We start from the raw sequence: 17680 nt of genomic DNA on the forward strand, positions 1-17680 counted from the left end.
TTATAAGAGTATATTTATTATATGTTTGTAAGTTCATTTTCTTGCTTAATCTGGCTCTGGGTCTATCTCCAGTACTAGATATGTGGCTGCTTGGATGAGTTGTAGCCACAAAGCTACTGGAGTTAGTTGTGTAGGTTTAGCAGGACAGTCGAAAAGGTGCAGTGTGTTGATGATGTTTTGGATGGTGTCATCGATACTTGTCCTATAGGAATTTTGACAGTTGCACGGTTTTTTCGCTTTGAGTTAAAACCAGTCTACTGTACACACTATTAACGCATATTGGTCCACAAATCATCCGAAGAAGTTTTCTCTCATACACACTAAATTATGCCCCATCTGCTTTCGCAAGTACCCATACACAAACATACGGGCATGTTCTGGAATTCACCGTGTATCCATTTCACATCACACATGCACTTCACCTGTGAAAGCAATAGATGTTCTGTATTTCACGTGAAAAGAGCTTTCATACTTCACGAAAGAACTTTGGAAAGCTTTATTACAGCTTTCAAACTTTATCATTAACAATGAAAAAATATCAGTCTGTGTTGGCGCATCAACGAATACGCCTGCGTGTGTGGGTATGTACGCTTTGTTCTTTTGATTGTTTACGAAACAGACATAAACAAAGAAACGAACTTCTACAAGAGCGCGTACATGTTGAATTTGATACTTTAAGAAAAAATACATTTTTTAATCATATTTTGTTAGGAAAATTAAATATTTTTTAAAATGCTAATAGAAAACACACTAAATTTTAGTCCTATGCAGTTTTTTGTAGAAAATTTCAATTAGATTATTTTAAAAATAAGGATTCACTCAGCTCTCGCCATCAAAATTACAGTGTGAGGAATACACCCCAACTAGGTGTAAAGTGTGTTGCAGAACAGCTTTAGGTGTGTCCGATACACGTGAGGTGCAGAGGTGAATGCCAGAACATGCCTGATATATTTTGTACGATTGTGACAGTTCTCCCTTCGACTGGACAGAATCTTCATGTTATCTCATGAAGGCTGAACTTGTCGATCGTGGCACCAAAACTATTCTCCCTACTAATTTTAAAATTAAATCTCCTAGAACAATCTTAATGTCAAAGCTAGGTCAGCGGTCATATTCTCTCAAGGCGCTTGTATTCTATTCATCTTTCTCTTCGGTCAGGGCGTGGGCGCATATAAGACTGATGTGGAAGATTTTTTATACGGATTGTGGCAATTATCTCATTCCCCAGAGGGAGTCTTGAGATCAGGTCTTTAAGTCTCCGATTTGCCATAAATCTAACACCTAGCCCATGTTTCCGTTCATGGCAGCCACAATACAGTGCGTAATCATTTGTACCTCAGATTCTATCGCACTTCCTGTTAGGATATAATATCAGTTTTGTACTTACCAAGTACAGTCGTCGGTAGAGATGGGCGCGTGCCTAAAAAATTAGGCACGAACATGCACGAACACGGACCAAAGTTTTTATGCACATTCACGCACAAACACGGCGTTTTTCGAGAAGGCACGAACACACACGAAATTACAAAAAAAAAGAAATCGATATAGGTATACATTTGTTTGTTCAAAAAAAATATTCATATGTATGTACTTCTCATTTTTCTATTCTTATTTAATTTATATCCTTATTTAAAAACATTATTTTGATTTGGAAAAAATCTCTCGCTCGTTGCTGAGCTGACGGGTATAGCCAAAAAATTTCCTGAGTATTTGTTTTAAATATTTTAGATTAGACTGTTTCCAAATGTATAATACATCAGTCTGGCTAGATACGGCACTCGATAATATGTATCAATTGGAGACTTTTTCATTTTTCGTCTTTTTGCCATTTTGATCCAAATACTCTGAAAATTCGTGTAAATGTGGCATTGTAATTTCCTGCTCATTATTAGAAAACTCTATGTTCTCACTTTGTACATCAAGTAACATTGCTTTTACATTAGCTAATAAAAAATTCATCTCCTTAATCGGCGGAAATAAAAACGTCCCTATAAGATGTGTCATTGTTGGTACAAAGCGTTTAAGCAATGATTGTTTAGTTTTAGCTTTCAACTCCTTCAGAATTGGGAGTCAGTGGTATCAATTGAGCAGACTTTCAAAAGTTTTTTAGGCCAAAGGGCAAAAATATGCATAGTAGGCTACTTTTCCGAGATTAATTTTTCGAAACACTCTTTGAATATTTTGTGAAAACCCAATAAAGGTTCTAGTAATGAAAACTTTATGTCAGATATACGATCCAACTCATTCTTTTGTAGCAAAATACTCTTAATCTCATTTTGGACTTGGTATATGCTCTCAAGCATAATATATGTCTCAAGCATAATATATGTTTAGCTCCGAGTGTTTAAAATATCTTACAACGTTTTTTGGGCAGTCAATCAGTTTTCCCTATTCGGGAAGAGGATGTTTTTCAATAACATCATCCATAATAGATAATACAGTCAGATAAACATCTGATTTGCAAAGAGAGTATATTGCGTTAACCCTCTGTTCTCCCAGGAACAAAACAAATGGCAAACAAACATCATATTTTTCACTCATACTCTGGCCTCTCCATAACAAAGCGGCAATAAGTACCAGACTACAAAAACGAAGCAAATAATTTTAGGAATATTTTGGTCGGTTTTATATTCTTGTTCGATTTTCGTGTTTAGTATAGTCTCTTGCACGACTTCTACAAACAAACAAAAAACACGACCCCCCACGGCCAAAAAGGTATTCCGGCACGACACGCACAAACACGGCGTTTTTCGAGAAATCACGAACACGTGAGCATTGCGTCCCCCTCTAGTCGTCGGTGCGCAAATTGTACCTTCTCTGTAAAAAATCCAGATATTACAAATGCAGATTCGCAGATAATGGTCATTAAAACGTTCGCCAACTATAGAGGGATTTGTTTTTCATAGTACAGTAGTTTTGATTTTGCTGCCAATCGTTTTAGTGCGAATTTGATTTTTCTGCCAAAAAACTAAAATAATTGCACTTTTGTCAAATTTTTAATGCAAATTTCACTTTTAACTGCCAATCCTATAACTGCGAATTGTATTTAACTACCAATAATATTTGGAAGGAATAACCCAATTTCATTGAGAATTTTGTATTTACCAGCCAAAAACTATACCACGTCATACGACAACTGCCAAACACAAACATAGATTTGTTTACGAAACAGAAGAAAACTGATTTCTTTACTCGTGATAATTTTTATACAATCGATGATATTATGAGTCGAAGCTCTTTCTACGAACTTAGCTCACCTGAATTCCTTGAGTAAATTCCTCATTAGAACAATAACAAGATTTTGAACAAATATGGCGAGAATTATGTTTCCTTTAGTTTACTTCTGCAGGTTGTTGCAAAAACACAAAGAAATGTTAACAATCCTTTCTTTCGAACAGAAATTGAATGAAAGAGGTGGAAGCAAATGTTATGTATGTGGTTTTTATATGGGCCGTTTACTGGCGATATAAGTCTTGGGCTTTGCCACTTTAAAGCCGATATCTTGGTATCTATGTATTGTCTATAGATGTAGCTAAATACGTAATCAAGGTTTCGACTACTCTCCACGCATTGTGCAAATTTATCATAAAACTCCCTTAAAATCGGTTATGCTAAGCGTAATTCTCGAATCTATATATGGAGTGAAAATGCTATCCTAAAGCCACTGGCTGTATGTTTGTATTAGACGTAATGATGTAAAGCTATAAAACCCCAAGGAAATTAACAGCATTTTGTTCGCAACTCACGTTTCAAACTTTGAAAAAAGGTGACACTTGGTGACTATTGTAATCGACAGATTGGGTTATTTCAAACGTTTCGAATTCAATGCTATGATGCATTTATTTAATCAAACGTGAGAGTTTGTTTGTTTGCTTCTACATTCCTCCTCCCCCCTACCCCTACTCCTCCTCGCACTCCTATGTCAAAAATTGTTGCCAACTATTCCTGAATTACCTCATTCATTGGCATAATTCCATTGCATTGAGGGCAATGTGTTGTGGCACACAATTATTGGCAAACAGTTTTTTGAGGAAATCTTTAAAAACAATTTTTTTTTTCTGATGTAGGACATTGTCTGTCTGTCCCCCTACGAAAATGTGAATACAATAACATTAATTTTGTTGGATATTGTTCATGTTTGATCGATGACATAATGTTCTCCCTCGAGTGTTGATGTTATTGCTGCCGCTGGTTGATGGTGGTGCTTCTGTTTGTCATATCATCTAAATACCATTGGTGGAGCACATTCGAGCAATCCTCAATTTGTTCTGGGAATTTGTTTGTATTTCTTAATGCTGTTATATTGCGAATTATTTATTCATACAATTATTCCAAAGAACTCTCTTCGTTATGAATTCCATTTTTGATTTCATATTAATGCCAGATATTGCTAATGTAGTTGGGATATGCAATAGGGTGTTCCACAATATATATTACATAATGACATAATTTGAATTAAGAAATTAGGTGGAAGAATTTTGATAATATATTATTTCATTGGCTTTCAGAAGAATACTGGGAATGTTGTTGAATATACATGCCGTTGTGTAATCTTCTCCTTAATAGGCAATATTCACCTTACAGGGACTGACTGACATCCAAAACGTCAGTTACTTCGCAAAAGATCTAAGTATTGTATTCCACAATGGAGTTGTACAAAATGTATGAGAAGTTCTAAAAGGTCCCAGTTGGGCATTTTAATTCAGGATATAAACAAAGTATGTATGTAAAAATGTATCATTTTGTTGAATGATACTTTGATATGCCTTGGTAATAGTGTGCTATTGATATAATTTTGAAATATCTAAACGCTATACTATTTCCATGCATTTTGATAGTCAGCCTTTAGCTTTTAGTGATAACAATGGCATTTTGCATGCCGTCAGCATCAGGCACGCTATCCATTATTACCCCCAATTAGGTGGTGCATCATCATTAGAACGTGGATGACGATGTTGTTGATCTGTCATAATATCGGATGTTATTAATTTAAGAGTGCACACGTCGTCTACGCGACAACATGCCACATACGAATTGAATCTTGTCACATCTAATTGAGTTTTTATGTCATAAAATTGTGCAAACATTTTTAACTTTTGTTTGATTTCAAATGTTTAATGTAATTTGTTTTGTTTTTTTTTTTTTCAATTTTCAGAGAGCGTTAAATCCATATTGGGCCGTCACACAAAAATCCTTGTCAAATATATGGTCAAATTGGAAACAAAAAATGACAAAACAGAGAATCGTGTTTTGGTAAGTATTTTTTTTTTAATTTTTATAACTTTTATGTGACCGATACTTTTCCTCTGCCAATGTTAAAATAATGTCCAAGACGAAATATTTTGGTTTATAAAAGACAATTTTTTGCGAACATTCCAGAAGATACAAAGTAAGGTTAGGTAATGTTTATAACGAGTGCTTTTGTCTAGGGCTGAGGTGAGCTCAGTCACTGCCACGGTCGACCTAAGTACCCACAAACCTTGACTGAAACACGAGTACGATTAATACTATTAATGTTTGAGGAATTCGAGTAGAATATGAATATGATAATCAAGTAGTTGTTGTTGGGTCGAATGCAATCTGCTTGATATGGTTGGTTCGATGGTGATCGGGTGGTTGTTGTCGGCTGGACGGTAATCGGGCTATTGATGTTAGTTCAATAGCGGATCGGATCGGTGGAAATCAGATGTGAAACACTGGACCGTGCTCTCTGGTCGGCGAAGTGGTCTGCCGTCTATGGACTGGAGGACCTTGTTCCTACATCTCCGATTGCCGCAGATAGCTGTAGGATGCGCGAACGATATGAACATGTTGTCAAATGAGACCTCAACTCAGCATATTCCTCCATGGTAAGATCAGTCAAGTTCAGTTCAGCCTTTCACAAATGACTTCAGTGAAAGTACCTGATGCCAAGATTGTACAATCATTCGCATACGTTACGATCTCAATGCCATCTGCAGGGAGCGGAATATAGGAGAGGTATATGTTAAACATTTCCGAAGATATTACCCCACCTTGGAGAACTCAATGTTTCACTCTACGGAACCTGGACTTCTTGTTCCTTAATTCCACATACGACTGGCTGCTCGATGTCCTCAAACAGCGTGGAGTGTTTGACAGTATGAAAGGTTTTTGATAAGTCAAGCGCCACCAAGACTGCCCTATCGCACGGCTTGCTCTGGTTAAGTCCTCGAATAATATGTTTAGAAATGGCGTGCAGCGCTGTTGTCGTACTATGATGCTTACGAAACTCTTGCTGATGATCAGTAATTGTATAGTTATTTCTAATGCTGGGGAGGACTAAAACCTCAAGGGTCGTTCCTCACTTTTGCTGGCATCCTTGTCCTGCTTCAGTAGCAGGACCACTCTGCCCATTTTCCATTCTTCGAGAACAATGTGGGTGGCTATCGACAGGTTGAGAACTTTAGTGAGATACTCGACTCCCGGCACATCCAGCTGTTTCAGCATTACCATGGAGATTCCACCAGGGCCTTACGCTTTGGATTATTTAGCATTCTTGATGACATCCACAACATCATCTATTGTAAATTTTGGTGGTTCATCCTCGGCAGGATGAGATCTAATACGACGTAGTACTCTTCTCTTCGCCCTGTCAATCCCAGGGTGCTCGATAAACTGTCGATTGAAATAACTTGCGCACGTCTTCGAATCGATTGTCGAAAATTTGAAAGTTAGGCGAACTGTGACACTCTCCACTAATTCTGGTATGGATGACATCATTGAGCGTGCGAAGTGTATAGCTACCAATATGCACAGCCAGCACTATACCCCTCCGGTTATCGTCGAGGACGGAATGCCACAACTCATCATGAGCATTAAATACCCCCAAGACAAGACGGCTATGACCTTTCAAAGTCGGGCTAAGGTTGAGCCTATTACCTGGAGTACAGCTATTTAAGAAACTCTACCTCGGCAATTCCAAACCTGACTGCTACCGTTATATATTCCATGTACGGGTCATCAGAAACAGGTGCAATCGAGATAGGTATTGAACATATTGGTTCAATCGGAAATCTTATCCCCACCTCCACTTCCAGTGCGATCCTTTCTCAGTGGAAGCTGCGGTTGTTGTTAAGCTTAATGTCCTGCCTCCGCCACCGCCACGACCATGATATTCTTCGATATGATATATAGGGCTCTTGGACAAAGGCGATTTCAAGTTTGATCATCGTAATGGCTATGAAGGGTTCGGCATCAGCCTCTTTGTTGTAAATCATATTAATCTGTCTGTCTTACAGCCACCATGAGATTTCCAATCTGATCGCGTTGTGCAGGATTTGGCGCTTCCGAGTAGCTATTATGGGAAATCACACCTCTTTGTCCCTCAGACGAGTTTCCATAATTTGTTATTAAATTTACAAAAAACAAGTAAAAAAGTATCAGTCGGCTTTGCCGACAGAGATATACCCTCAGCCTGTGTAAATTGAAACACTTTTTTTCACAAAAAAAAACTTATGTATTTAGGGGGTTTCAAAATGTTGGTCGTATGAACCGACAAAAATGTTGATTAGGATTAAAGTTCAAAAATTTTGCGGAAAAGGTACTTAAAGGAATGGACCAACATAGACCATGGGGGTGCCATAGGGGGTTTTTACACCCTTCGGGCTGTTTTCTCAAGAAGTATGGACCCATAAACATGGTGTCATAGGGTTTGTTTTTCAACTTTCAGGCTATTTTTTCAGGAAGTATGGACTTGCCCCTGAGGAAACTTCTCATCTAAGTCTGGTAGAAATTTCATAATGTGCAAAGTATGGACCAAATCGGTTACTCCCTTCAAGAGTTATCGTACGCACAAATTTTCCCAACATTTTCGAACTTTTGTGGGGGAGGTACCGGAGGGAGTGGACCGATAAAATCCATCTTTGAACTTGAACTATGTTTGGAGAAAATATTACGAAAGCCAAATTTTGGACCGAATCGGCAGATCCGTTCGAGAGTTATCTTGCGCTCCAACCACTGCACACGGTGTCATAAGGTTTTTTTGTAACTTTCAGGCTATTTTCTCAGGAAGTATGGACTTGCCCCTAATGAAACTTACAGCGTCGTATAGAGGACAGCGAATACAACTTGCGTAAACAAAAATCAAAGCGATTCGAGACCAGATCCTAAACTGAACTTCTCCGAAATTTTGTGTGGGAGGTACCCGAAGGAGTGGACCGATTGAGTCCATATTGGAACCTTATCTAAGTTTGGCAGAAATTACACGATGTACAAAGTATGGAACAAATCGGTTATTCCATTCTGACTCAAGTGCGCACAAGTTTTGCGACAGTTTTTGAACATTTGTTGGGGAGGTACCTGAAGGAGTGGACCTATATGGCCCATCTTCGAACTTAAATCGAATCTGGACAAAATATTTCGATACCCAAAATTTGAACGGAATCGATTGATCCGTTCGAGACTTATCGTGCGCACCAGCCTGCCAGACAGACAGACGGACCTACATAGCTAGATCTACTCAAAATTGTCTGAAACGGATATCGTACAAACATAGTTGGGGTCTAAAACCATTATTTCGATGAGGCACATTTTTGGTCGTATCAAGGTGTAAATACCCTCTTTAGCCTAAAGGCTAAGGGTATAAAAAACGCTTATATCAGATCACATCTGGCCAGTCTAGCGTTCTCTAAATGGCTATCTTACCTTTGGTATCACACTGATTGTCATAAAAAAAAACTATAATCCACAGCCACATATGGCCCATAACCATACCCATAATAATAGTAATGAAAATCATTCACAACATGCTCCTCATGTTGTTGGCTTTGTTGCAATTAGTGGAGGGTGTAAATGCTTATCCATGCAACTATAATTTATCATGTCCATGTTTGAACTTCTGCTGCAACATTTTCCAGCAAAAAAAGACCTTAACTTCAAAATAAAAATGTTGAGAGTAAAAGTAATGACAGCCAGCCTGCCACCACACCACAAACCATTGCCATTACCACCTTCGTTCGCCACCAACAACAGCTTCATCATCATCATGCAACCAGCTGTGAAATGGAAAATAGAATCATCAACACCGCATAGATCATCAAATATAAATTTTTCCACTGCTGTACTTGGTTGTTGTTTTTGTTTGTTTATCTACTATTGATGGTTGGCTTATGCTGCTCATCTCGGCGGACACAAATGTTGTTCGCAAAGTGGAAATTTGGTTAAAATTAATTGATTGAACATTAGTTGTGCATTTAACACGCCATTACATTTTAGCCAGACATGGAGCTATAAAGCAAGTGGTGGCTGGCTTGACTGCAGACAACAGCAGCCACTTCAGTCTGCTGCCGCTTGCTCTTGGTGCACGCCATCAAACGCCACATGTTTTTCCATACAACAAAAACATTTATTACTGCGATGGGATTTCAATGGTAGATTTTTCAAAGGTCTTTTTTTCATGTGCTTGTTTGTTCATGTCGATTTTCTTTCATGCATCCACTTAATCAATTTCTAATTTGATGAAATGCCAAAGATGAGAGTTTTTAACGCTTTGTGATTTTTCATTTGTTTAGTAGAATTATTGAAGTAAATATTAAGTATGAATAAAAGTTTTGTCTCGATCTCCTGGAGTTTCGTGGCACTTTAACAACACGATTTGTATATCGTGTTCATTTTATTGTAGGTCTGTCTGTTCGTAAATTTCTATGCGATAAAAGTAGATCGATTGAAGTTCTTCTACAATATGGGATATCAGGACGAAGTATTGTGTATGTAGTATTCCTGTTGGCGGTCGTGGATGACCTATTCCAAAGTCCAAAGCGCACCATTCACATTCTATACTGTGGTAGATCTTTCTTAAGCAGAAAAACTCTTCCAAAGGTCGTTATTACAATTGGCACTCTTTGTAAAAACATTTCTTGCCTATGGAGTTATGGTGTGGTTGAACACTTTGAACAAGACATCGTTATACGCAACCTAAATAGCGTCCAATGGGACGCACAAGCTTCACATGTTCTACTGCATCTCCACCCACTAGATCTCATAGTTCACGAATTGGCATCACAGAGCGCACTAAAGCTAAATTTATGCCAATTGTCATTTAGCTGGGAGAAAAATTAGTGATAGGTGCAGACGTCTACAGGGATACCCTCGACTTGTCATATAAGTTGAACGACAATCGTAGTCAGCATGGAAGACCATGCCGAAATCGTTGTAATGAAAATGGTAGCAGATTTAACAAACAATAGGACCAGTGGCTATATAAGTGGTTAGGCAAGTATCTCTTAAATCACTCAGGTCCTACTCTAGCCTCTTCGAAGGTCAAGAAGAAAAAAGACAATCGAGCACTTACTCTATCGCTATTAAAGGAGGCCACGTGTCGCTTCGTGAGTAGTGCGGGACGTGTCATCATTTAAAAAAAGGTGTGGCGAGAAAATGTTGTGCCGTGTGTACTCGTACTTTTTTGAAAACTTAAAACACACAAGAATGGTGCCACCGTGGTGTAATGGTATGCACACCCACCTTGCACGCTGATGGTCGTGGGTCAGGCAACATCAATTTGTCACCGGTGGCAAAATACCCCTGAGTATTTCAGCCATGTAAAAATTCTCTACAAGTGGTGTCTTTAGGACACGCCGTTCGGACTCGGCGATAAACAGTAGGTCCCATATTATTGATCTAATATAAATCGGGGTGCACTCCCTTGTCCCTTATGGGATGTTTGTGGAACAATTGTTATTATATAAAACACTCACGAATGTAGTGTGCATCAGTGAAATAAAGAAAATTTGATCAATATAGATGCCAGATGAACTCCTGAGACAAAGCATGCATTTTTTTTCAGCCTTATCGCTCGCCGCTGGGGTGGGATCTTGTCAGCATTCATCTGTTATTCAAGCCAACTACTAGTTAAAATTTCATTGCATGCTTATTTAAAAAAAAGGGAGACAGAATATACAGTGAAAAACGAAAAGAACTAAAAAGGATCTATAGTCCTAAGTGGAAACAGATACATGAAAGTCTATGTTCACCAAACATTGATTCAATGCCATGCTCAGATGATACTGCATGGATAGCCCTCCCTTCCAGTTTACCATCTGTAACCTCATAAGGAAACCCTCACCTTCAATAATGGTAAACCCACAATCAACTACCCTATAACCTCTCTGAACCCTTTATAAATCAAACTAGAATAACTATTTACTCCATATTAGGAAAACCATTCATTTTATTAAACCAAAAAGATTTCATTTCTTTTATAATTATAATTCATATAATTGTAATCAGCTTAACAATAGGAGAAAATATAGATGGAAAGTAACATCAAGTGATTTAAAATTTACATCTACGCCGAACATATTAAAGTAAATTCAACTAAATAACAAGAATGAGTGAAATGTGTGACAAATATTGTATCAAGAAATCGATGATCAAATTCCATTCAAATTATATTCCAAATTTCATTGAATCTAATTAATCATAGAAAATTTTTTTTTTATTACAAATTATGCGAAATTACGTCATAATAGTAATAAGTAACAATCAACGAAGAGAATAATGAAATAAATTGTTTATATTATATGCGGTGATAATAATCTGAAATTTTGTAGCTAATCGACAGATGTTAGCAAAACTGTATGCTGGGCAAAACAAACAAAACGAAATGTTCATCGGTTTGTGTGCTCCATTTATGTTCTTTCTTTTTGTTTCAAAACAGCTGTTAGGTCATTCAACTTTTACACTCTTTTTTAACAGCGCAATGTTAACGAAAACTGCTAACATGTAACCAACTTTCTCACAAATAAATCTTTGAATTGGTTACGTGATTTTTTTTTTTTTAACAATGCACCAAATATCAATAATCAAGGCTTATATAACTAATTGTATGGACATGTTACTTTGAATTGTTAATATTAATTAAAAATTGTTGCAAAAGTGCAAACAGGTTTAAAAAAATTAAAAGTTTTGTAAGCAGTGCTTTTCAAACTTTAATCTCTCATGTGAACAGTTAAAAGAAATGATTCTGTTTTAACAGCGATCATTCTGTTAACCTGAGATGTAACACTGACAGATCCATACAACTAGTACAGAGGCATATATGTGACAGGAAATAAAAAACTTAACGAGAAACAACAGGAAAATCCTTTAAATGATTTTTAAGTAAAAATTTAGTGAGGTTAAAAATGTTTTTTTCCACAAAATTTGAAAAAAAATATTTTTAAACAAAATAACAAAGTTAAATTATCTTAATAGTTCAAAGAGGGGAGTAACGGTATACTCTCAATTACTAATTATCTTGTTGTTTCTTGTTCCATTTAAATATAAATGTTTCTCACTTACTTTGTCAACAGCGGAGCTCCCTCGATGAAAGGCCTTTCGATGCGGGGGTGAAGGGTATCAGCAACCATCAAACTCCAGTCAAATGAGGAAATAATTTTATGATTCCATATACCTTTTTTTAATTACCACGATTTTCAAATATTTTGGTGCTTTGTATGATTTTTTTAATTTTTTTTAATGAATCTTTTGCGATTAACTTAATAAATTTATTATTTTTTTTTTTTTTTGTTTCATTGAACCGAGTTGTTTTCTTCTCTTCAAAGTTCTAACCACTGTTTCACTACCGTCTGTTTCAGATTATTTACCGCACACTTTGAGAGGTATTAACAATATTTTAACATAAATTTAGACATGCAAAGAGAGACTTTTATCATGCAAATTAAACTAGAAAAATATTTCTTTTTCCGAGCCACTGGTTAAAGTTTATAATTTTTTTCGTTTCAAATTGGAAACTTGTTCACTTATACCACACTTATTTATAGCCAGTCTAACACCAAATAAATATCCTTAAGACTCCGATAAATTATGATTTGGCTGATTTCCAGAGCAATCGCTATTCCGTCAACGGCACACAAGGCACTGAGAACAATAAATTTTCGCAATTCTCACTAGACTCAGCAGAATAAAGATCAGCCAAATGTGGACATGTGGAACTGGGGAAAACAAAGTGTCCTAAAGACGGGTAAAAGAGGGTAAGAGGGGAACCATTAGCACACATAGAAGAAAGATCACGCAGATTAATATGTAATCTTACCAGTGATTCATCAACCAAAAGGAACACAAACGTTTTGTGATCAATAATTCTTAATGATCCAAATGGCAATAAAGAAAAATTAACAGCAAGGGCCAGGTTTTCAGTTTTTCCAAAGGAAGATAAATATGCCAACGCTTTTGACTTGCATTAACTGTGCAAAAAGTTGTTATTAAAATCTTAAGAAAGACGAAACTTTCTTCCAACTTTCAGTATCCGTTTTTATCTAAAGCAATCACACCAGGATGATGATTATCCAAAAAGGATATAGATGTCTTTACCAAAGTCGACAAGACTGGACATCAAGTGGACGTGTGGTTAGTTACAAGGTTGGAAGAAAGTGAGCAAGATGTCTTCTTAAACCAAAATTTTTAACTTCGGAGGCAATAAAGTTATTAAAAGCCGAATACTAATACCATCCTATATTTCCAAAATCAAATATGTCTTCTTTCTATACCGATTGTTTAACCACTACAAGGAAATAAAACGCTTAGGTATAGGTTTCTGAGTGAAATAGCGATCATAAGCGAGTAGCTAGTAGCTAATTTTCAGTTTAGAAGGGGAAATTATAGCCTCAAAGTAACGAGTAAAACGATCCAATCTCGTAAAATTCTTGACGATTAGAATTTCGGTGTTCTTCATATTTGTTTTTATTTGTCTTTATTGTTGTACGTAATTTTTAAAGTACAAATAAAACAAAATTACTAACTAAATGTTTTAACAGAAGAAAAAAAAAATAAATAAAAAAATACGGTCGAGCCGGGAGTTGAACCTGGGTTCCTAGCATGGTAAGCCGAGACACCACCTCTAGGCTACCGAATGCATTAGAGTCACAACGGTTAAACGCTAAAATGGAACTAAACCACCCTTTGCGTATGTCAATCACAATTGATGTAAGCATTAACAGATGAAGAGGAGATAATCCAAGATCTATAAATATATCATCACTGTTAATGGAACTGAGATTAATGTAAATATTAATGTTAATTAACATACTACCAATTAATAAAACCTATCCAAAGTGTCCAAACTCGTAATCTAGTGGGTGCCAAAACCAAAGAAATGTGTTCGCATATGAGTAGTAGCTACATGCGCCACTACAAATGCCCCCCACCAAAATCAGGCTTAATGCGCTATGCGGACATTAAGGCTGATCCCGCATGTAGATACTCTTTTATTGACGCATATCTTTTGCGTGATAAGTTCCGATCGGTCTGCCTTGGAGGTCTTCCAATTCATAATAGCATGTTCCCAGTTTTCGCCTCACTCTACATTTAATAAATGTGGGAGCTAACTTTGAATTGTATCCTTTTTCAAAATTGCTTTGGCTAAAGTTTCTACGGTAGACTTCCTGGCCTACACTATACGAAACCTGTCTCGACCTCAAATTATATTGTTTCTCGTTACACTCCTGCCGTTTTCTCATCACATCTGCTGCTTTGGACCTCACTATATCGAAAGTATCTGACCTACTGAAATTCATAGATCTGTCCTCTAGAGCGTTTAAGTCCCGTAACAGTTTATAGGTGGATGCGTTAGTCACCATTTGTTGACCAAAGGCCATAAAATATGGAGAAGTTCCAATAGAGGTATGAACAGTTGATCTCAAAGCGCAAGCAATGTGGCTTAAATTGGCATCCCAGTCCTTCTGGTCGGGCTTGACGTAAGCTTTGATGGCCGAGATGACAGATCTATTTACTCTCTCTGACGCATTTGCTTGCGGAGAATGCACTGCGGTATAAGTATGGGAAATTTTGTAAGCATCTAAGAGGTCATTAAACTTCTTGGCCCTAAATTGGGTACCATTATCCGAAATAATACTCTCAGGAACGCCAAAAGTATGGAATAGTTCCTCTTCCATATATTTAATTACGACATCGGCCGTAAATTTCTTTACCGGACGAAGAAATAAAAACTTTGAAAAATGATCCAAGACTATGAAGATCCCAATATTTCCTAACTTGGATCTGGGGTAAGGACCTATAAAATCAATATACAGTCTTTGGAAAAATCTATGAGTTACCCCAGTATCACCCATGGGAGGTCTCATTGTCACATTCGGGTGCTTGGTGCTTTTACAAATCTCGCAGGAGTTGACATAATTCTTCACATCGGATACCAAGTTGGGCCAGAAATAATACCTACGGATTCGCTCTATAGTTTTGTGAATTCCGCTATGAGATGATAAAGGGTCATCATGGTGTTTTTTCAATACCTCAGGAACCATACTTGAGGGTATCCATAACTTCCACGACAAATCATCTAACACCGGATCACCAACAGCATGGTTGGTTCTCCGATACAAGTAACCATCAATGATCTTTAAGTCAGGAGTTGCATTAATATTGTCTTCCACCCTCTTCAGCAAATCCCTATACTCTTCAGAGGAAAAATGTTGAGATTCCAAATCCACAAAAACTCCACTCTCATTTCCGACCTCAGACAAAGAAAATATCCCCGACAAGTCATCTGTGTTGGTACGCGAAAGCGCATCAGGAACTACGTTCTGCGACCCCTTTCTATGTTCAATACGAAACCGATACCCTTGAAGTTTTAAAGCCCATCTAGCCAGCCTGGTGCTTAAGTCAGATTGGGACATGAGCCACTTAAGAGAAGCATGATCAGTGATCACCGTGAACTCATGTCCCTCGACATAAGCTCTGAATTTCTTAATGCAAAGCATCGCTGCTAAGCATTCCTGTTCGGTGACGCTATAGTTGCGTTGGGCTTGGTTTAGCTTCTTCGACATAAATGCTATCGGAAGCTCATCGCCCTCCGCATTCTTTTGCACCAATACTCCTCCTATTCCTGTCTTGCTTGCATCACAGTGTATGAAGAACGGCTGTGAGAAGTCAGGACTGTGCAACACAGGGGCTGTGCTAAGAATGGACTTTAATTCTTCAAAGGCTTTTTGGGCCTCATTAGTCCAAACAAATTTTCGATTAGTTTTTAAAAGATCTGTTAAAGGGCATGAAATCGCAGCGTAGTTCCTAATGAACTTTCGGTACCAACCAGACATACCGAGAAAACGTCGGACTTGCTTGACTGATCTGGGTGTAGGAAATTCGGTGATAGCCGAAATTTTATCAGGGTCAGTACGTATGGTTCCTTCGCCAACCACATAACCCAGATAACGAACCTCTGTTCTGCAAAACTTGCTTTTTTCAACATTGATAGTTAACCCTGCACTTCGAAGACACCTCGCCACTTCCTTAAGCACCTCAATATGCCTTTCGAATGTTGGAGATACCACCAGAAGATCGTCCAGGTAGACCAACACCTCAGCCCTGAGAGACGGCGGAATTACCCTGTCCATTAGCCTGCACATGGTCTGCGGGGCGTTACAAAGGCCAAATGGCATGACCTTGAAATGGTACAGGGGTCTCCCAGGAACTGTGAAGGCAGTCTTACCTTTCGACGATTCGTCTAGTGGTATCTGCCAAAAAGCATCCTTAAGGTCCAAGCTGGATATATATTCTGCCTTAGGCAGTCGGCTTAAGATACCCTCTATGTGAGGAAGTGGATAGGCATCCCCTTCTGTAACAGAGTTAAGTTTTCTGCTGTCCAAACACAAGCGATTTTTGCCTGGCTTCCTATGTAAAACAATAGGTGAAGACCAAGGACTTGTGGATTCCTCTATGACACCCATAGATATCATCCGATCGAGCTCATCATAAATCAGTTTCTCTATCGCCGGAGAGACGGGGAAATGCCGCTGCTTAATGGGCACAGCATTACCGGTGTTAATGGTGTGCGAAAGAAGATTGGTTTTCCCCAGACCCTCTTTCGCGAATGATGGAAACTGATCTATGGCTACTTGAAGCTTATATTTCTGTTCCACTGTTAATTCCTTCTGATCTAAAGTGGAGCAGATGTCAGTAGTTGAAAAACCTAAACTGCATATATCGGTGAAAAATGAAGGGGGAAGCAGGTCATACGATTTCCAAAAATCAACACCTAAGATCAGATCCTGAGACAGGCTCGGAACTACGTAGACTGTCAATGGAAGACTTTTCCCTCTAAAGACAACATCAGTTGTAAAAATACCTGCAATATTTTGCGGCTTACCATCGGCAGTATTTACGGTGGTATTCAACTTTTTGTAGGGATGTTTAGATGACAGGAAATCAACGGCAGCTTGCGAACCAAGGCACGTTACCGAAGCACCCGTATCCATCAAACCCATCATAACTTTTCCTAACAATAGCACTTGAGCATAAGGTCGGACATCTCCTTTCCTTTCTAGGAAGGAAATTGCGAAATTCTTCTTCATAGTCTTGACTGTTTTCCAGAAATTTTTCATCCTCATAGACGAACGAGTAACTTTGGGTTCCTCATTGAAAATTCTCTTCCTGGTTTCCAAATATTTTTCTAATCTTACATGAAATGGGATAATCTGACGGGGCCTCTTTTCAACCGATGAATAGTTTTGATGTACAATTAAGCTACCCTGAGGCTCTTGACATGAATGTTCTAAGTTCTTTGGGGGACAATCAGATGAGGAACTGGAACGATTTAATATTTTGATAGGGTTTGAGGGGATTTCTGTGTTATCTGAGGCTTGGCTGCACTTTTCAGTGCCGATCCTCGGAAGTTTTTTGATTCGGCACAGGTTTTGCAGTTGGGCTTATA

General features: G+C 37.9%; 1 protein-coding gene across 20 annotated transcripts in view; it reads left to right on the forward strand.

The window, feature by feature from the left end:
* LRR (capping protein regulator and myosin 1 linker 1 leucine rich repeat protein) overlaps window positions 1–17680 on the forward strand; it is a 241654-nt gene that overhangs the window by 131870 nt on the left and 92104 nt on the right. For 19 of the 20 annotated variants that reach the window (XR_012413407.1, XR_012413403.1, XR_012413404.1 and 16 more), the window contains exon 2: window positions 5156–5253. Coding sequence is in view for 15 of the 20 variants with exons in the window: in XM_073992000.1 (XP_073848101.1) it covers window positions 5156–5253 (98 nt within the window). In the remaining 5 variants the exon portion in view is untranslated. Of the gene's footprint in view, window positions 1–4922; window positions 5078–5155; window positions 5254–17680 lie in introns of those variants that run through there. The other variant, XM_073992011.1, reaches the window with a different exon arrangement.

This window comes from Musca autumnalis, unplaced genomic scaffold, assembly GCF_047663935.1.
Source record: "Musca autumnalis isolate F117 unplaced genomic scaffold, ASM4766393v1 scaffold_5, whole genome shotgun sequence".
In the NCBI taxonomy this organism is placed as follows: domain Eukaryota; kingdom Metazoa; phylum Arthropoda; class Insecta; order Diptera; family Muscidae; genus Musca; species Musca autumnalis.